At 31.4% G+C, this 21,440-nt stretch overlaps 3 protein-coding genes across 11 annotated transcripts; 1 reads left to right on the top strand and 2 right to left on the bottom strand.

Moving 5' to 3' along the window:
* Window positions 1-1,035: 1,035 nt before the first annotated feature.
* Window positions 1,036-2,837, bottom strand: PrBP (Prenyl-binding protein). Its single transcript, XM_088198134.1, has 5 exons — window positions 2,641-2,837; window positions 2,536-2,567; window positions 2,306-2,457; window positions 2,095-2,231; window positions 1,036-2,020 (listed from the first exon to the last, which is right to left on the bottom strand). Exons 1-5 carry the CDS (start codon window positions 2,688-2,690, stop codon window positions 1,939-1,941), a joined length of 453 nt encoding a protein of 150 aa, XP_088054260.1. The 5' UTR covers window positions 2,691-2,837; the 3' UTR covers window positions 1,036-1,938.
* Window positions 2,838-4,510: 1,673 nt separating this feature from the next.
* Ube3a (ubiquitin protein ligase E3A) lies at window positions 4,511-21,427 on the top strand. 8 transcript variants are annotated; one of them, XM_088198125.1, is made up of 17 exons: window positions 4,511-4,599; window positions 6,946-7,007; window positions 7,082-7,218; window positions 7,286-7,434; window positions 7,511-7,671; window positions 7,745-7,921; window positions 9,457-9,581; window positions 14,473-14,674; window positions 14,748-14,917; window positions 14,980-15,148; window positions 15,275-15,394; window positions 15,467-15,669; window positions 15,741-15,922; window positions 15,990-16,158; window positions 16,226-16,393; window positions 16,462-16,617; window positions 19,192-21,427. In XM_088198125.1, coding segments are annotated over exons 1-17 (2,691 nt in total). In that variant the 5' UTR covers window positions 4,511-4,597; the 3' UTR covers window positions 19,531-21,427. The 8 variants fall into 8 exon arrangements, with proteins under 8 accessions (XP_088054251.1, XP_088054250.1, XP_088054248.1 ...); XM_088198124.1 differs by having other exon boundaries at window positions 6,946-7,016; XM_088198122.1 differs by having other exon boundaries at window positions 4,511-4,753.
* LOC148229515 (uncharacterized) lies at window positions 11,882-13,105 on the bottom strand. Of its 2 annotated transcripts, none has more exons than XM_088198131.1 (4): window positions 12,968-13,105; window positions 12,759-12,891; window positions 12,530-12,699; window positions 11,882-12,467 (listed from the first exon to the last, which is right to left on the bottom strand). In XM_088198131.1, the coding sequence occupies exons 2-4, from the start codon at window positions 12,871-12,873 to the stop codon at window positions 12,063-12,065; spliced, it is 690 nt and encodes a 229-aa protein (XP_088054257.1). In that variant the 5' UTR covers window positions 12,874-12,891; window positions 12,968-13,105; the 3' UTR covers window positions 11,882-12,062. The 2 variants fall into 2 exon arrangements, with proteins under 2 accessions (XP_088054257.1, XP_088054259.1); XM_088198133.1 differs by having other exon boundaries at window positions 12,530-12,633.
* Window positions 21,428-21,440: the final 13 nt, after the last annotated feature.

The raw sequence follows: 21,440 nt of genomic DNA, 5'->3' as shown, positions 1-21,440 counted from the left end.
CAAATATATGCCATAACACTGTCGCTTTACAGAGTCTAAATCGTTACATAGATCCATACAATCTGTATGTTTGTATGTATGTGTAAAAATGTCTATATACACACATACACAAATGTGTCTTAATAAATAAGTTTATTAATATAAATTAATTGATAATGTTACGAAGCCGTCTTACTGTAAATTAAGAGGTGGATTTATATAAATATCATTGATGATGAAACCCTTCAAGTTTTAACTTAGAAAATTTATATTTACATATTTTACGAGAGTGGTTTATATGCATATATATGCATATAATATAGTTTTTATATAACGTTAGTTTAATTTATATGTGCGTGATAGATTTATATATATATATGTATACATTGGAAAAGAAATGTAAAATTTACTAGTAATAAACGATAATTGTGGTGACTTATAAATACTTAGGTTATGTTTATTATATAATTGTACATCCCTATTTTACTTTAAAATGTTAAAAATGAAACTGCATTCCTTCGGCAAATGCTTGTTAACGCGTAACAGAACATTGTATTTATATTAATTTATTTGATGGACTCTTTTTGTGTCATACATTGTCTATATAATGTCCACGAATTAATATCAAATAGGGTTTGATTTTCTCTTTCTCCATTGTTCTACTATTTGTTTGTTATTTTATTATATATATACATATATATAATATACTTTTTTTAAGTGTAAATCGGAATCTAATTGGTTAATCATGTTGATTTTTTAAAAGAATGCGTTATATTAATTTCTCATGTTGATTGAGTGATGTTGTAATAAGTGAAAAGTTAGCGTTTTCGCTAAAGTTTATTTTTAAAACGAATTTACGATGCGTTTTAAACGAGTACGCCGCGAAACTAACATGTTGTTGTGTTACCTTTTGGCCTCTTGTAAAACTTATTTATACACGGGGCTGGCAAATGTGTAAATTACGTTTTTTTGTAGCACCTGCTAATTAATAAAAGTCAGTGCAAAACGGCGTCTTATTATTTTTTCCTGCTTGCATAAAATAAATAAAACTTCAAGTAAAAATTTGTCACATATATACATATGTATGTATTAAAATAATTATCACAGTAAACACTGATCAAATATAATTAATTAAGTTGTAAACTAAAATATTAATGTGCTATTAAGTATTTTAATATAAACAACACACAATCAGAATCGAGTCAGTAGAAAAGTTAAGTTATATGTCGGAATGTTTAATTACCAACAATTAATAACATATTTAAAGCATGGTCTAATTCAGTGGCGGTCCATCCAGAAAGCAGTAAAGCTGCAGCACCCCCAAAAAAATAAAATATTTTTTTTTAAATATCTTAAATAACTGACAACAACCAAAATCTAAGACAAGTACAAATATCTTTATGGCTATTTTTCAAGAAATTGCTTAATATTTAGTGTTTTTATTCCTTTATCTGCTGAAATCTCGCTAAACAAAGAAGAATAAAACTACGACTTTTGAAGACAGTTGAGGATCTCTACTGTTATTAGAAAACAAACTGTTACTGTATAAAACTATCTTAAATCCAATATGAATATACGGAATTTCATATGACTTTTGACAAGTGAGAAACATCATTGAGATCTTCGTGTGAGGTCGGCCTTCTTCCTCACACCTTCACAAAATTTGATAATGTTACATAAAATTAGATAAGATTGTAAAAATTAACCAAATAATAAAATTAAAAAACACATTTTCCTCCTTAAAACTATGCAGCAACACAATTTTTTTACCATAAACCGCCACTAGACTAAATTCTGATTCTCTAATAATATGTACGCAATACAAAACAGACACTCGTGCGAAGGTAAAATTCAGTGAAACTAATTCGCATATTTACAAAATAATGCATAAATTATTCTAAGGAAATAATTTAATCTCATATTAAGTAAAGGCATCATTGGTATTTAGATAGATTAAAATTAAACATAAAACACTCGCACTTTAGAAACTGTGATTAGAAGATCGCCATCGAAGAACTTTGTCTCTATAACAACGTTACCACTAAAAATATAAAATAAAACAATTATCAATACAAGGATATATTTTATTTAATAAATATATTTAACCATACTAACTTTAAAACATTAGCGGGCATCATTTGCGATTCAGGAGCTGATTCTATAACCGACTGCCAAGTGTTAGTCGAATTAGGTATGACGAATCCAAATTCGAAGAACCACTCTTCCATACAACGACCTTTAAATAATACTTTCTAGAAAGCAAAATAAAAAAATAATCAATCCAAAGCTACTTTTATTTATTTTGAAAACAAAAAAGTGCAATTACTTGTTCCAATCTAAACTGTTCCATCGATTCTACAGAAGTAAAGTTCATTTCTCTGGATACTATTCTACATTTCAATATTTTTTTAGGAACTCTAGCTTCGTGCTCTGCGTCTGGCGATGACATGTCTTCGGTATTTTGCCATAAAATCTTACCTGTTTAAAATGTTAAAAATAAAATTATCGACTGAAAAACACAAATGTAAAAATAGGTTAGATTTTATGATAACTCACCCGTATCAGCATCTCGCAAATTCATCCAATTGCTTTAAATTAAAATCGATGTACAATTAAATTAGTATATATTTGTCTGTATTTCATAATATAAATAGTACATACACTTGAAATCCTTTCAAAATCGTCTCAGATCTTTCGTTAACATCGGACATTTTGTATAAACTTACGAGGAATGTATTATTTGGATAAAATAATATCAATTGTCTTTTATAAATGCGGCAAATAAAAAGTTAGAGCGAAATTCCCTTATGGGAATCGGCAGACATCGTGCCTGCAATATTGACAGCTGTCATTAGTTCTCGAATAGTAGGTGGTTATAACAATATACATATTGACCATACAATGATTTTTTTATAAAATTGTACCTAGTACATATAAACAATAAAAGGTAATTGGATGCTTAACGCTTTCACGGTGACTGATATTTTTGCATGCCATTTCAAAATTTGCTAACATGTGCTCCCATTTACTTATACCATAAGTTATTTAAATATTATATCAATAATTTTAAGTGTTTTTCAACCTTAAATTATACAAAAAAAAAAACATATTACAAGGCTCAAAGGTCTATGCACTTTTAGATGCGCAATGCATACTGGTGATTTTCTTGATGACTTCTATAGGTGTCATCCACGGTTAAAAGATTAATTAAAATAATAAATTAAATTGATTTGAACACATACGAGTTTTAATTTATGACAGAATTATAAAAAATATTTTTAATTTGCAAATATGAAGAAATTTGCAATAAAAATACAATATTTTTCTGTTACCATATTACACTATATTTTACATATAATCAATTTTATTAAAAATAATTACCTCTACAAAAATATAATAAATAAATCACTTTTATACTAAAATAATGTCATTACTACTAATAAACATTTTTTTATTAACATCGTCAAATACAATGACGATATTTCATCAATGGATATTGGTTATTAAAAATATCTTAATCATATTAAAACGTGACATAAATATATTTTCACCAAACCAGAATATTAGAAGATAAAAAAAATAGGATTCGTCACTAGTTCATTTCAGTGGTGGAACATAAATTTCTCTCACTCTCTCTCACAAAAGCAATATCAGCTCTAAAAAAGTAAACTTACTTTCCATATACTACTTTATTTTCTTTAAATATCCTTATTAAAAATAAAGACATTATCAAGAAATTCAGAAAATTTTTACGCACAACGCAAGTACGTATTTCTGTATATAAAATAGCCAATTGATATTTTCGTTTTAATAAATGTAATAATTTAAACGGCTGCCTTGTCCAAAATTTTGTGATTTGTAACACTTTTCACATTCTACACATTTATATTTATTTTTAAGATCATGTTATATAAGTTTATTTATTTAACTTTAAATATAACATTTATTGATTATTTTTATCGAATAATTATGTTTTTAAATACTAAAGCGATGTTCAGCACCAGTTGAAGATAAAATGTTATTTTGTTTGTTTTGATAAACCCCAACTGTGGGAAGGGGAGTTAGAGCTAGTGGTACGACTAGTATTAATCCCTACAAGTAAATCTTAACGCTTTATTTTTTTTCCCTTTTATCTACTTATGATAAATTGTCTTTTATAAACTTAATTTTAAAGCAGCTTTAGAGTTTTTCGACTATTATTCTTATTAAAACAACATCTTAAACTAATGAATGCATACAGAGAAAATATAATTAACGTGTATTTTATAAGCAAATTTTACAAGCACTTCCCCATTTCTTGTCCAGGTTTTTCATAGCAAGTCTGGAACTGTCGTATTTTTTGTAATAATTATTTATCTTGTAGTTAAAAATTAGATAAGGGTAATTATGATAACAAAAAAAATTTGATTTTATCAATTAAATTGATAAATTATTGTAGTTTATTTTCATCTCAATGCGCAACATGCTCGAGTTTGATATGCTTCGCAATAATAACACGCGAAAGGCGAAAGTTTGTGCGTTGTGAAAAATCGAATACGATTCGTCATCGTAAACAAACGGTTGTCATTTAGCTCTCCTGGGTGTTCGCGAGCGGACGGTGCCTTTTTGGCTGACACGAATGTGAGTAGACGAGATTGGAAAAAGCGAAAGGTTGAGAGCCGCTGTTGCGCGCGGCGGCTGCGCGGCGAGGGGCAAGGGGCGCGGGGAGAGGGCGAAGGCGGCGGCGGCCGCGACAGCTCATGAGCTCAGCCCGAGAATCCACTGGCGCCGACAGGTCCGAAACAGTCCATCCCCCCCTCCCCACACACACACATTCCGCCACTCGCCCCATCTCCGACTCTTCGTCGATCGACTCTTTGTCTTTTCCGCTTATCACTCCCACCCTGTGCTGCGTTCACTTTGACGTCTAACATAACCTCTAATTTTCTTTGTCACTTTCATATTCACAACATATAATTCAAACTGATTTTAATTTACTATACTAGCTTCTTACGATTGTAATTCTGCATGTTGTGCAGATGTCCACCGTGTCCCAAAACATTCTATAATAATGGTGATGGATAAACTAAATAATTTAAGCAACATGACCTTGTCGCTCATAGTTGAATTGCTGCAGTTAATCGTAAATAAATATGTAATTACCAATCCACCATTGAAACCATCTTGAACAACAAAGAAACCTTCTAGAACGTTGGGGCTGTAACAGGAATGATCAGATTAAATACACTAAGAAACCCCATCATTTAAGAAACAGAGAATCTCAGTGATGTCATTAATAGAATTTGGCCAGGAAATGCATATAATTTAATGAAATACTATGAATCTTAATGAGATCGAAATATTAAAAGCTTTTGCTCTTCCTCTCTTCCTGGAAAAAGCTGAAATGACGTTCATCCACCTAAACAAAAAAATCTTGGGTTTCTGATTTAGATAGTCTCGAATCTGTCCCACAAATATTTTTGAAAATATTTTTTCAGTGAAATTATATCTGAATACATTTTCATTGGTAACATAGTAATATATACATTTACATACGTATCATCACTTATTTACATGTAATGTACATTGAATGTATTTTTCAGTGAAGTTATACTTTTACTAGTGAAGTCCAAATACATTTTCACCATCAGATATATATTTCTACTAGCGAAAATATAATTTTGCTGATAGGTGCTAATGAAATTATATGCTGCTCTAAAATGCCTATGAAATTCGCGAAACGTCCATTTGCTGTTTAAACCCAAACTTAATCTAAGACTAATTATAGTTTTAGAACTTTCATTAAGTCAAGTCCAAAATATCAAAAGTCCATAGTAATATAAGTAAGGATAGCTATCATATTTTTAAAATAGTGTAATATCAAATTAATTATGGAGCAATATGCGAGGTCTGTCTGAACTTTTTTCGCTTATTTCCCCTTGAGAGCTGAGTTGGCTTAGTTTGTATTTTGGACTTGATCTAACAAGTTCTAAAACTAGTCTTAGAACTTTCATTAGGTTAGGGTTGGGTTTGAGCAGCAAATGGACGTTTCACGCGTTTCATGGTCATTTTAGAGCAGCATAAAATTTCACTAGCGCCTATCAGCTAAATTATATTTTCGCTAGTAAAACTATATCTACTGGTGAAAATGTATTTGGACTTCACTAGTGAAAATATAACTTCACTAAAAATTCACATTCACTGTAACATTTATAAATCGCATGTAAATAAATAATGATTAGTACGTAAATGTATTTATTACTACGTATGGAAAAATTTAAATCATATAATTTTACTAGCATATTCTAGATAAATAATATTTTCGCTGAAATTTCATATTTTAAAAAATATTTTCGTGACTGTTTTTTTTATATTTTCTTTGAGTGACAACCTGAAAATTTCTGGTTTAGAATCAGGGATGTCATTTCAGCTTTTTCCAGGGGGGGGGGGGTTAAATTTGGTTAGTCAGTGGTCGTTATTTTAGTATTCAATTTCATTAAGATTCGTAGTATTTCATTAAATGATGTGCATTTTTCTGGCCAAATTCAAGGGGGGAAAATACCTTTTCCCCTATCCTCAATTGACGTCACAGCTTGTGTAAGCTTGTTGTTTGTTTCGAGTTCAATTATGCCGATTTTTTTACAGAGCATTTGTAAGGAATCAAAGCAAACCTTTTTATTGTAAAGATATATTTTTAGAATAATATTTAAAGAGCGTAGGTTACTATAATGTTGGATGTTGCATTTAAAAATAACCTTGCAAGAATCTATGATAAATTATCAAAAAAGATTGTCAAAAATTTCAAGAGCATACATTTTACATCAGTTATCAATTTTAAAAAACAAATATACAAACTAATTGATGGGATTTGCTATGATTTTTTCCATATTTTATTCAATTTGCGTAAAAATTACATTGATTACTTTTGTCTTTGAATGAGTCATATGAGATGCAGTAGTTGTAATGATTATGTTATTGTGTCAACAGGGGTAACGAAAAGCAGTCATTGAACAATTCTACCACGCAGCCTCCTTCAGGCTCGGCTTCTGGTAAAAAAGGTTTCAAACATCAAGTACTACAACGTCAATAAAATGAATCTAACTCGTACAATATTGCATTATAGGTTCTACTAGTGATTCAGAACAAGAAATAATGAAGCGAGCTGCCGCAAGAAAGCTCATAGAGCGTTATTTTTATCAATTAGTAGAAGGATGCGGCGATTCGAATTGCACCAATCAATTTTGTGCTTCGAGTGGACTGGTAAAATTTAAAAATTCTCGCATGAATCATATTAACTTGATTATTATATTGATACGATTTGTTTCAGATCAAAAATTTAAATCCTAATGAGGCGGCGGCTAGAGCGTTGCAGCTGTTTCGTGACGAAGCGAGGCTTTGTGAAATTTCTCCGCAAAAAGTGCCACGAATTAACACAGAATCGGAAACGCAAAACGAAGATACAGAAAATTCGCCAAGGTGTTTTTTTTATTAAATATAAATCAAATTATTGCATCTTTGATTCTTCGAAACTAACATCGATGTATCTTTTTAGCAATAGCCACAATGCCTTACCTATATTTTTAAACGAGAGCGGTCCGAGCAGATGTGAATCGATGCCAATCGATAAAAAATCGTCCGACATATCATCATCCATCATGGATATGAACTTTTCGGATATCTACTTACCAAACACAAGTTCCCTGTCATTTAATAGTAATAATTCATATTGTGAGTAATATTTCCTTTTAGTAACGTTCTCTAAATCATTGTATTCATTCCTGAACAGATAAGTCAAAGCCGCATGCTATATTAACCGAAGAGTCCTTAATAGAATTATGCAACAACTGGGAGACCGCACCCGAGTTACTAGTACGCGCCATCGGTGAGGTGTTCAGTCAACCGGACTGCTTGGCGAGGTGTTTTCCAGCGAAAAGGATGCCACCTAGCGATGAATCTCCAACAGGTTTGATAATTTTTGACGATTTAACCAAAAGGCTGCTAAAAAACGACATAACGTTGTTTGTTATAACAGCAAATGAATGCTAACAACAATCATTGTTGACGTCATAATGCTCGAAAAAGTAAATGTATTTTGGAATTTGTTACTGCGTTATGTTAGTGGTTTATGACCGGCTTAGATTTTGAACAACATTAAAGCCAAAGGGTTAAACTGAATCTAATGCATATATTTTTGACCCCGATCTCACTCCTCACCTTAATTTATGTGGATATGGTAAACATGAGGTGCACAAATCTATGCTAAGAATAAGAATGAGCTAAAAGCATACACAATTATTTAAATAACTAGTATCGTACATGTTAAAGAATCAACGGAGACCACATAAAAGCAGTATAATTTACTGAAAGTTTTCGATAATACCCAAGGAAAATATAACTTGTTTATATACATACAGTGGTGTGACAAAATAATTGGACCAGACAATTTTTTTCATATTTTTGTAATTTCTACACACTTTTATGTAATTTAAAATAGTAAAAACAATATTTTTGGTTTACCCACAATATCTAGATTAGTATTTGAGCACCTGTATAGAACTGCTCAACAATTTTCTGTCGGATTTATATCAGGTGAATTACCTGGCCAAGGTAAAACTTGTATATTTTTGCTTGCCAAGTAATTCTTCATTGATTTGGCTGCAGAGCTGCATCTTGCATAAATATAGTTATTGTTTTTTATGGTTAAAAATATATAGCCAAAACGTTTTTATATCGATCTTGATTCATCATTCCTCGAACAAAATATACGGTATCGGCACCATTGCCGCTAATAACAGACCATAACATCACTGAACTTGGATATTTTACGACTCATTCATATACATTCTTCCTTGTACTTCTCCGAAGGTCACCTATGCACATAATCGCATTGTTCGATCAACGTGCGCACGATTTAGTGTCGGAGAAACAAACATACAAAAAAGATTACCATAAACATTTATAGCGTGAATTGAAAAAAAAAATTTAAAAAAGTAAAGTACAAACAGCAATTTTCACTTCAGCAGAAATATTTTTTCTTTGGGCCATTTTATTAAAATCACTGTTTAACACAAAAAATTTAAATTGTTATTAAATACTATCGAATTAATCCACAAATTACGAACAATTATTGTTTAGAAAGAGTTCAGAAAATAAAATGTAATTATTTTATCCGAATGTTTTGGCAGAACCACAAATTGCTGCACACTAAATAGTCTCCTTTGTTCAATCTGTAACGGTATTGTGTCCCCAACCTTTTGGGTATAGATATATTCATTATATTTTTGTTAAAAATCATCGCCTACTAACGAGATTTTAACGCACAATATTTATTTCCCACATTAGTTGCTTGCAAAATTCAAAATATGTGAAATGTTGAAATGGTCCAATTATTTTGTCACACCGCGTATATAATATATACTAATTATTATAATATAATTCAAAATAAAAATTATCTAAATTATGACTCCTTTTATAAATATGATATTGTTGCACTTTCAGAACCATCAGAAGAAAAAGAATCCATCAGAGCCAAAGAGAAAGATCCAGATAAAGACGAGGATCTAGTGGCCGATCCGCCATTTGACTTGGAGTCTTGCAGAAGAGCTTTTGCTCACTTGAAAAATGTAAGCATTGACTAATAATTTAGTATCTTCAAAATTCTATAAGAGCGATGAGTAACTTATTTTGTGTATGTTATATCTTGAATTTTACCTACTATACTATATTTGCGTTAACACAGTCAGTTTGTGAGCTATCCATTTCATTATTATTCATCATTGAGAAAGAGATGGCAAGTTTGGGTTTACTGTTTATATTTTGAACAAATTTATAGAAATTAAAATCATTACATTTTTTTATATTTATCAACCAATCAAAGTAATAATAAGTATATCTGTATTGTGTGCTTTAGAGCTAATAGTAGGGGCGTAAACCCAAACTTGTCATTTCTTTCTCAATTATAAATAATGATGAAATGGATAGCTCTCAAACTGACTGTGCTAACGCAAATAGAGAATATATTTAATTGAATAAAACTTGTATCACATTAATCAAAATTTTACTCTATCGCAGTTGAGTCTCTAAATTTTGACGATTATCAATCTTCATACATATTCATGCTTCACATTTATATCTAAAATTGCCCCTGACAATTCTATATACAGTCGATTTCACGCTTGTTACCGAGCGTTCCTACTGCGACGGTGCCATCACCATTTTATTGCTTTTGACGTGAATTTTTGACTTCTGAGAAATGATATTTATTTTTGCGCCCTCCTATTGACCAAATTCAATTTGAATATACTTTGAGCTATTCTCTCATATCAGAAGTTCGTAATAATATTGGTAAGGAGAGCTATCATATTTTAAAAACAGTATAATATCAAACATCTCATGAGAGATGAGTTAACTTAGTTTATATTTAGGACTTGACCTAATGAAAGTTCTAAAACTATAATTAGTTTTAGAACTTTCATTAGGTTAGGTTTGGGTTTGAACAGAAAATGGTCGTTTCGCAACTCAAATTGAATGCTGTCCCAGATAACCAAAGTAAAAAACTATGTTTCCTTATTTGGTTTCTGTTCCTCGGGATTTGACTCAAATAACTGGCTGTCCCTATAATCCAGTGGTCCAGTTAGCATATTCACAAAATGCACGCTTTAGGGCGAGACCGCGACGTCACATCTCGCGTCTCTTTCTAGCATTCACTCGTCTCTTTCTAGCGTCTTGGTGACGTCGCCGGGCCGGCGTCACTCGCCGTCTCCAAGGTTGCCAGCCATTTGAGCGGGACTGTACCGAGTTCAACAGACAAATTGTTTATAAAAATCCCGATTTAACAAAATGTGTATATGTACAAAAATGTAGAAAGCAAACATGAAAATCGAATTTTCGTCTATTGAATAATTAACAAACTTATTTAATAATAGTTGCGATATTGACTTTCTATACGAAGATGTCTGTTTAGTAGATAATTTTTTACTGAATATGACCGAATAGAAACAAATACTCGCAAAATACTGGATCATAGTCCAAGACATAAGCTTTCGAATAGTATGTAAATATGATTTACGACGAACAGTCAATTAATATCTACGTAATAAATAAATAATCAAGTCAACATATCCATTGGCTTACAAGATATTGCGACATGTCAAGTCAACTTTAATACTTTTTCAACTATTTAATAATATATGAAATGACAATTTCGTTATTACTACCTCTGTCTCTTTATTATAAACGATATATGCTTTCTATTTGGGCTTACGAATTTAGAGGCACGCTGGCCTTTAGCAACAACGTAGAGTACAACTTCAATTTAATAAAGTCATATCACTTTTTTTCCTAAATATACCTACCTATAAAAATGAAATTTGATTTATAACGAAAATCTCAATAATTATATCAAAAACAAACAAATCAAATACTCTTTAAAATATCATATCAGTAATGCTATTTTAATTTCAATTATTCAAATAAAAGTGTCAGTTTTTAAGAAAAAGAAAGTGCGAAATTACATTCTAAATAACACTCTTAGTTTTAGAATTTAAATTTATATTACCCAAATTAAATAGTTTACAGTAATATGCAAGGGAAATAAAACATAATAATATTTTATTAAATTATTTATTATTGCATGTATAGTATAAACAAAAACTAGTCCGAATCCTCACCTTTACTATATTATGTAAAATGAAATCTATATAAAGCAATTACATAATATAGTTAAGTTATTTAATTTATACAAAACAATTATATACTTTAATATTAAATTTATATAGAAATAAATGAATTTTATTATAGTAAAATATAGCTAAAAATTATATGAAACACATGAAAAAATAGCTAAGGCTGGAAAAATAAATTAAAATTTACTGTGTTTAGTTACATTTGGTACATTGTTTTTATATTTAATGCTAGCAATCTATTTTTTTTAACCCTTTTTTGTTTATCCGTAAGTGCTGGACGACCCGCAGGCAATCTCTTACATCCTCTAGTAACCCCAGGCCTGCGCCGACTAATCGAAGTTGGTTGCACTTTAATTACAGATCTAAATTTTGCAGGCGCAGGCCGTCTTGAGATATCAGCGATTATATTATCAAAACTTTCTAAGGAATTAATAGAACAAAATTTACTCTTAATTTTATCAATAAAATCCTTATTTCTGAGATTTGTAAATTGTTTAAATTTATAGCTATAGCATCTAATGCTTCGGTCCAAGATTCAGTGATTATATTAAGTTCATTACCATCTGGTTCAATAATATTTGAAGTAGACAGTCCGGCACTTTCAGATATTTCTGTATTATTATTTATATTATCTAATATTGATGAAATTTTTGGCGTTTCCTCCACCAGTGGATCAAAATGAGCCAGAGGTGGAATATTATCCTCTCCAAATGCCAAACGGGCAATATCAATTCGCGATTCTGTAGTGACAGGCGGTGCATTAGGAAGGGATTGATCGAGCAATACAAAAACGCCCTCATAAGCTGGCATTTTTGATTCTAACATCTGAAACAAAAATATTAATTTGTTAATATTGTAACAGTTTTATAATATTTAACAATAAGTACCTTCAATGTATTTCCAGAACGTGGACCCAAATGTGTAGATCTCCATGTTGTGTACCAATTCAACACATATCTATATTTGGGGTTGATAGATGAATTAGCCATTTCTGTTGAATTCATTCCATATTTTAATTCTAATTTCTTTTCATGTAGATTAATTGCCTGTGTGATGTCTAAGATAATAAATATTTATAGTTGTATCATGTTTTTTGAAGTAATAAATGTGTAATACCTAAATTATCGTTGAAACATGATTTTAATACATCTCTAGTTTCAGAAGTAGGTTTTAAACGATATAACACTGCAGCAGAATCAATAGTATGATGGTGCGTAAAATCGAGCTTCATAATAGCAGGATAAACATTCTGTAAGATATAATATATGTATTGTACATAAATTTATATTATTATAATGTATACCTAAACATGCACAAAAACACACCTTGACGTATTTATCACTTTTTTTGTATTAGCTGTAGTAAGCTTGATACGAATATCGTTGCTAAGCAGTTTGTTTTTTGAACGTATTTGTTATCACAATTTTCCGATGGTTGTTGTGATGGCAATAAAACAATTTCCTAGAGTTAATATATATGTTATCCAGAGTAAATATATATCATATATTAAATTTGATTATTATAAAAATAAAAACCAACCTGCAAAGGATACGCGACTGCGTATTCGTCTTTCGAATGATCGTCCACGCGGTCTTGGAATTGTCGGCATATTCCTTCATCCATTGATCCAGGTGACAGGTGTTCAGTATTCAACAAATTAGCTCGATAAGTATTATTATCGAGCTGAATGTGTTGAAAAGAAGCAAGCGGGAAGCGTGTCCATATTTTGGCGATGAGCAGAAAAACACGCGAGCGCGCGCGCAGAATCGACGAATGTGCGCGAAACGCATGCGCGGACACGCCGCGCCCCCACCTCGCGATCGCAGCGGCGTATTAAGCGACGCCTGTGAGTATTTGTGGAACTGATTTAGGCGACGGCGTGAAACGTCATCGTGACGTCACGGTCTTGCCCTAAAGTGTGCATTTTGTGAATTAGCGTCCAGTTAACCGGAATCGACAGTATTAGGTAAAACAAAAAAAAATGTTTTTTTTATTGAGAAAAAAATATACAATATTTATTCCTAAAGATAGAATTTTTTTGCCATAATTTGGATACATTTTTGATGCCTCTTTTGTAAAATTCTTGCAGTTTTGTTTTAAAAAAGGAATCTAGATGTTTTCAGTCATCATCTTTTATTTTCAAAGCGAATTTTCCATAAACCGGAATAAATAATAATCTGACAGTGCAGTTGTGGTAAAAGTTTTAGATCCAGTTCCTTTATTTTGTCCTGTGTAATTTGCACTGTCGTGTTGTAAGATGCGCCATTGATTTAACTAGGACTGGTCGTTTTTTTAAAAATTCCCCCTTTAATCTCTCCAATTGAGTACCATAAAGTTTGGCTGTTATGGTTTGACCAGGTTTTAATAATTCATAATGAATAACACCCGAAATATTCCACTAAACAAAAAAAAACTTTTTTAAGATGGTTGAGATATTGAAACTGGTGTTTGACCTGGAGAAAGCCATGGTTTTTTTATGTGGATTGTTATAAAGAATCTATTCTTCGTCTCCAGTAACAAATTGTCTCAGAAATGGATCGTTTTCATACATGCTTAGCAGCGAAAAACAAATTGTCAAATGTTGATCCAAAACCAATGGAACCCAAACTCCTTGCCTATGTTTTTTGTCGAACCTTTTCCGTTGATTAGGGACAGCCAACCTCTTCTGATAATTTCGCGCAAATTTCTTTTCGCTTTACCTAATATTATGTTTTGTTTTTCTTAATTTCTAAATTCTACTACAGCTAGATCAAAAGAATTTATACGTGATTACAATTATTATACTATATCTATATTATTGATGAATCTAATAAAATATATTTCTTTTCAGGTCCCATCAAATGTTTACATGTCAGCTCTGATGACGGCGCTGACAACATTATGTGCGAACGTCAAAGTCATTCATGGCAAATTAGACAATATCGTTAATTGTTTTTTAATAGCCTTCGAAACGCCCAGCATGAGAAACGGCGAGTTCATGGACGTCGTACTTCCGTTGTTGTGCGAAGCTGTCGATCACTTATCAGTCGAAGGTTACTTTTGCACCACAATTTCAACCCAATAATTCATAAAATACATATGCTTCAATGTCTAATATATTTTCAGATCAAGCCAAATTAGCTAGGAAATGGTCTACACATTGTAAAGATAATTTGCGCAACATTCTGGAGGCGCTGCAGCAACTCATTACCATAAGGATAATAACAACGAATTACACAAGAGATTCTTGCGCTCAAGAAGATGTCAAAGTTACATTACCGACTAAATTTATGAAGGTAATGATTTGATACAATAATATTCCACATACAAGATTGATGACGTTGATTGTTTTTAATAGATTGTTTATTACGCTAATCTGCTTGCGGGAGTCATGGAACCGAACACGCTCAGAGAGGAGGAGATCATCTTACCTAGACAGTTGGATCCGTTGGGCGACTCCCTTGATCATTTGAATCCGTATAGTTCCTCTAAAGTGTCCAAACAGGCTCAGCTGGAAGATCCGCTCGGTTTGTATTTGTCTTTTTATCTGTACAACTAAAATATGAATCAATTAAAACCTGATAAATTAGTTTGTATTATATAAATATATCTCGGTTAGATCGTGCTCTTAATCTTATATATTTTTTTTTCAGGTATTGCTTTAAACGTGAACGTAATCGACTGCAGAAAACCTTATATACCGTTCGAAGAGTTTTACAATGAAACTTTGAGCGATAATATTGAAATGGATCAAGACTTCTCGTGCTATCGCTGTAAGCAAACTATAGCTATTATTTTATCTTGAAATGATTCGAAGACGTGCTAAATAAAATTAATTGTTGCAGGCCGTAAATTTTCCTTCATGCGTCACTCGTTCATATTAATGCCGGTGACTAAAACACTCGGTCTGTACTTCGACAATAGAATCAGAATGTATTCTGAGCGTCACTCGTCTCTGATGAACGCATTCATCGGAACCGTGCCGCCTCAGCCGTATTTAAGATTGAAAGTTCGCAGAGATCACGTGATAGCCGACGCTCTCATTGGCGTAAGAATTAATTACTTTATCACATCTAACATGTTGTGGTCATAATTTTAAACGGTAATATTGCGTTATAGTTAGAATTAGTGGCGATGGAACGTGTACTTGATTTCAAAAAACAACTCGTCGTTGAATTTGAAGAGGAACAGGGTGTCGACGAGGGCGGTGTTAGTAAAGAATTTTTCCAATTGATAGTAGAAGAAATATTCAATCCTGACTACGGCATGTTTACATATCAATCTGATACTAATACTACTTGGTATGTACTATAAAATAAATATGTATTAGATTACAGAATATCATTTGATATGTGTTATTATGTTTAGGTTTAATCCGACTTCGTTTGAGTCTGAAGCTCAATTTACACTGATCGGAATCGTATTGGGCTTAGCTATTTATAATAATGTTATTCTCGCTGTCAATTTCCCAATGGTTGTGTATAGAAAGCTCATGGGTAAAAAGGGATCATTCGACGATCTGGCGGACTGGAATCCGGTACGATGATTTTATCTATTACTCATTTTATATTTATATGCTTATCATATTAATTATTTCTTTATAGGTTTTATACAATGGCCTAAAATATATGTTGGAATACGTCGACGAAGATATGGAAGATATTTTTATGCAAACGTTTAGAATATGCTATCAGGACGTATTCGGAAATAATATATTTCATGAACTGAAAGAGAATGGAGATCAAATTTATGTCACACAAGATAATAAAGAGGTATGTTAGACGCCACTGGAGTAATGATTATTGCAAAAACTGATTTTAAATATAAAAATATTTTTTAGGAGTTCGTTAATCTGTACGCCGATTTCTTATTGAACCAATCGGTCGAGTGCCAGTTTAAAGCGTTCAGACGAGGCTTTATCATGGTTATGGATGAAAGTCCGTTGGCACTGCTCTTCCGACCTGAGGAAGTCGAACAGTTGGTCTGCGGAAGCAAGGTATATTTTTTTTTATATATTATATACAAGATTGCCACTATATTTTAGCTAATTGGTTATTTGCCGAAAGGAGATAAATGTAATAAAAGTGAAATATTGTGAATTAAATTTACTGCTTTAATGAGTGACTATGATATTTTGGTGCAAGATCCTGAAAACCGATTGATACGTGAAATATGGATATTTGTATATAGGTGCTAAAGCAAGGCATGGACTAGACATTTTGTCACCTGAGGCAAAAGAACAAACTATGTAGTTTTATTTTTACTCTCAATAAGTATAAATTAGTCAAAAATTCATCATTGGGACTATAAAAAAACTTTTTAACCCTTTCCGCTCGTAAGGTGCGTGAGACACACCATTGCTTGGCTCTATATTACTCGTAGGGTGCGTCAGACGCACCATTTTAATTAATGAAATATAACATCGATTTTTGGGTATTTCCTGAGCATGTTTTGAATGGCGTTTTTGCAATGTTGTAGACAAGAGCTTCAAGAAACATATCTTATCAAAATAATATCATTTTTACTTGAACCAAGCCGGGGAGAGCTCATTTATCGCGATAAGTCGGGGTTTTTTTGATGACTAAATTTAAATGCAGATGTGCCGTAGATTTCTCCGAAGGCAATGGTTGGCGATCGTCCTTCGGTAGACACGCGTCGGTGACGTTTTTATTGCCTATTGGGTTTTCGACAGAGTCTCGGTTGTCCATAATTTGTGTCTAAGTAAGACTATAGTGATTAATAATTTTGTTTTAATTACTTATTTTTTAATTTTATTGTAAAAAAAACAGTGCTATCGCTAAATATAGTGATTGTAATGATAATATGTTTTGTAATGATAGTGATGGGGAGGATTTCATGTTTGATTTTTCATCTTCCAATGATGATAGTAAAAAAGTAACGTCGAAATTAAGCATGTTGCCTTGAATCGACTATGGAATACAGGCAATTAAAATAATAGCAAAAAAAACGATACCTCAAACAAATCGTACCACATCAGAAAATTGGAGAATAATAACTAGTAATGACAATGTACCTTAAAAATAGCAATATTCCCACCAAGTGATAAATGTCCTGGGCCTCAAGCTCCCGCAAACTGTATACAACCTATTGATTATTTTCAATTGCTTTACACAGATGAGTTGGAATACTAATAGAACTTGAGATTTACGAAAAATTAAAAAATAATATTTTTCCATATTTGTTTCCATAATTTATAATAAATCAACATCCCACATATTATTAAACGTAGTGCCCTTTTTTGTGCATCACTTTTTTATTTTTATATAAAAATATGCTATTTAAGCATTATTAGCTCGAATATATAAAATCACAAACAAATATGTACCATAAAGCTACTGAAAAGCTAAAGTTTTGTCTATTTTTAATTAAAAAATATATTAAATAATATGACATTAACTGCAACGTTTCATTTGACTATCGATGGGACGTATTTTAGTTTTTAAAAGTATACCTAACATCAGCTTATATAAACATAGATATAGCTTGTGGATCTTTAAATTGTTGTAAAATGGTACAATTTTGTATTTCTGCAAGCGATGTAAGCTTTCTTTGTTCGCATGTAGAGATATCTAAAACTGAGCGGCATGTCTTTGTTATTTGTGTATAATTACTTATTTATGGTTAAAACATTTTTTGGTCCCATAAATATTTTTAAATGGGTGGTCGCCCTATTGTGTTAATTTATTGTTGTGGATTGTCAACCAATGGTACTTGAGAGAACCAAAAAAAATTAAAATGTTATTTAGAGAAATGTTAAGTATTTGTTCTGATTTCTTCGTTTTTGGTATTAGTATATTTATATTTATGCTCTACATATATAATTTTAATTTTAAAAAAGAATTTAACATTTTTCAATTTTCCCGAGCTGGCGACATACCTAGTAATCTAGAAATTTCCACAATGTTACTTACCAAATGCAGCGCCTATTGCTGGGGCTTTGCTTTCACTTACTTACATTTATAATCAGGGCTGCTGTAAAGTCGGGAATTGTAAAAAATCAACCTACTCTGACTTCTTTTTATAATTTTCTTTATAAAAATGAATCTATAACGCATTGTGTGTGCTTATTTTCCGCGCTTAAAATAATAAAATCTGATTGAAGAGCTTCTTTCTATAATCGCTGATTTATTAAAAGCGATAATTTTTAAAGATTTAATTGAGTTTAAATCACGGATGGAAAAAATTAAATTTAAATTTGGTATTATTTAAGATTAGATTTACTGAATCTGGCAAAATAAAACGAATGAAACTTGCGAGTATAGTTATTACATTTTTTATTTTTATTTATTAAATTTATTTTTTGTATAATACATACTTTTTACATATATCATTATAATAAGTCTTTTTTGCTTAAATGATTTTTTTTTTTTTTAATTTTATGATTTGAAAATCATTGACATTATTTTGACAATTATATGCTGGCAAAAAATAATCTTATTAAAATTGTTAAAATAACTATATGTATAAAAAATATTTTTCACATATGATGAAAGACAATGCTGAGTGCTTCCCTACAATATCATTCTACTGTTTATTTAAATTGTTTCAGAATTTCAACTTCTTCGAATTGGAAGTTTCCACCGAGTACGACGGTGGCTACACGGCTGAATCTCAGATCATAAGAGACTTTTGGGCCATCGTTCACCGCCTTTCGATGAAGGATAAGAGAAAACTACTGCAGTTTGCGACCGGCTCCGATCGAGTTCCCGTCGGTGGTTTGAGCCGCTTAAAACTAATCATAGCGCGCAACGGATCAGATTCGGACAGACTACCGACCGCTCACACATGCTTCAACGTTCTCCTGCTGCCCGAGTATGCGAGCAAGGAAAAACTAGAAGACAGATTGCTTAAAGCCATCAACTATGCCAAAGGTTTCGGAATGTTATAAACACCAAAGCGTTTATTACATTAATATTTTTTTTAAACAAATACAAAAAAAGACAGTGCGTTTTTGTCAGGAGTGTGCTTAGTAACGTGGGTTACATTTCGTATTATATTTTTGATTTCTGTACATATAGTTACAAATGCAACAGTGTTAAAAATGTGTTAGTCGAGACAGTATCCTATCGGATCGATGCCGATGTGTTTGTTTATGTACGACAAATACATGAGGATGATCTCGTGATGCCATTTAATTTGTAAAAATTTTCGCTTGACTAGTGTGATCCAACGTGGAATAAAACATAATCGCTGCTTAAACATACATAATATATGTAAAAACATATATTTTATAAATATATATACTAGCTTTCGTAATGATTCATGATAAAATTTGTGATCAGGAAGAAGCAATTTCTTCATAAGTATTTTTTTAAATATGCCTTTGTATTATTACCAATGATGCACAATGCTTTTAAAAAAGTAAGGTAACATGCAAGCAATATCTAATTTGATTTTTTTTATTTTCGGAATTTATTGCTCATTAATTTATTCAATCAATAAAAAAACCCGTGAAATCAAATGAAAGAACAAGTATAAACTATATTTACTATTAAATTTATTGACTTTATTTATAATTTATTTAACTAAATTTTTGTGTGATTTATGATTGTTAGCCATTTAAATTATTTTTTTCTTATGTAAAGGTGAGGCACAAGTATTTCTACAAAATTATGAATATCTTCGTCCGAGTTATTTCTTTTATGACCGAATCTAATGGTTGTTTCTTTTCTCCAAATCAGTCTTTCAGTGTTGAGGAGCGCGACTATGATAATTTTTTACTATTGACTGCCAAAATAGTGTGTCGAGGATCTTCCTCTACCTCTCTACATCACCATAATTAACTAAAAATACACCTCAGGGATACATCTAACAAATGTGAGACGTATTCATTTAATGAGTCCAAACCACTCTTAGCAATCTCCTCCAGCATTATATCTCAAGAGCACCAATCCTCTTGCGCTCATATGCCCTTCATTGCTTCTTTGAACATTTATATTATTGTAATTATTTCTGTTCTGCAACTTCAATCAGAAGATGAGGTTGACCTCAGATATATAAAATCTTGCACCAGTACTGAGTGGCAGCTTATTGATTCTCTGTAAGGTACTGATGTTTATTTTTAAACCGTGAGATTAAAATACATTAATTCCATTTAGTTTTGAACTTCTGGATTCAGTGGTTTATAAATTGGAGCGGAGCTTATACAGAAAAATTCAAATCCTCGAATGAAATATGTAAAGTATTGACAGCCGTGTTCAACATTTTATTGACAAGCAGGAATTGTTGCTCTACAACTTAGTGTTCGAACTATGGTTTCGTTATTTTTTTATAATTGCAACCTACCAATTGAGATTGTGCCACACTGCTATTAATTTTCTAAACCAAAATTGGAGACTTAGTGGTTTTTATCTGATCGGAAAAAAGATAACAGTATTCACAATTCCTATTGTAGTAAAATTCGTGCCTCGCTCTTTACAATTCAATTTTTAAAACAACGCTGCTAATCTCGATCGATGAATATAATATATATTTTTATTGTTGAAATGCAGTGATTTGCATATTATTAGAGTGTGATTATTTTGAATTGACTAAGTTTCCCTATAAGTTTTAAGGTAATGTCTGATCAAATCATACATCGAATATCCGTCATCATCTTCACCCGAAATGAATTATTTTCGTGCAATATATACACTATCGAATGAACTCAATAAATTATAATCGTGTCTGTTCATCTTTTGTCATTTTCCAGTGTTTAACTATTTGTAAAACTCATCTAAGATTTTTTAGATATTATTACTTTTGTAAATGAAGTTGATTAAACTGATGTTCAAATTCATCACATATTAATATAGTTTT

Source organism: Plectrocnemia conspersa, unplaced genomic scaffold, assembly GCF_051122295.1.
Source record: "Plectrocnemia conspersa isolate PC_06_02 unplaced genomic scaffold, ASM5112229v1 ptg000011l, whole genome shotgun sequence".
NCBI lineage: Eukaryota > Metazoa > Arthropoda > Insecta > Trichoptera > Polycentropodidae > Plectrocnemia > Plectrocnemia conspersa.
The sequence above is the reverse complement of the archived record's forward strand: the minus strand, read 5'-3'. Positions and strand labels throughout refer to the sequence as shown.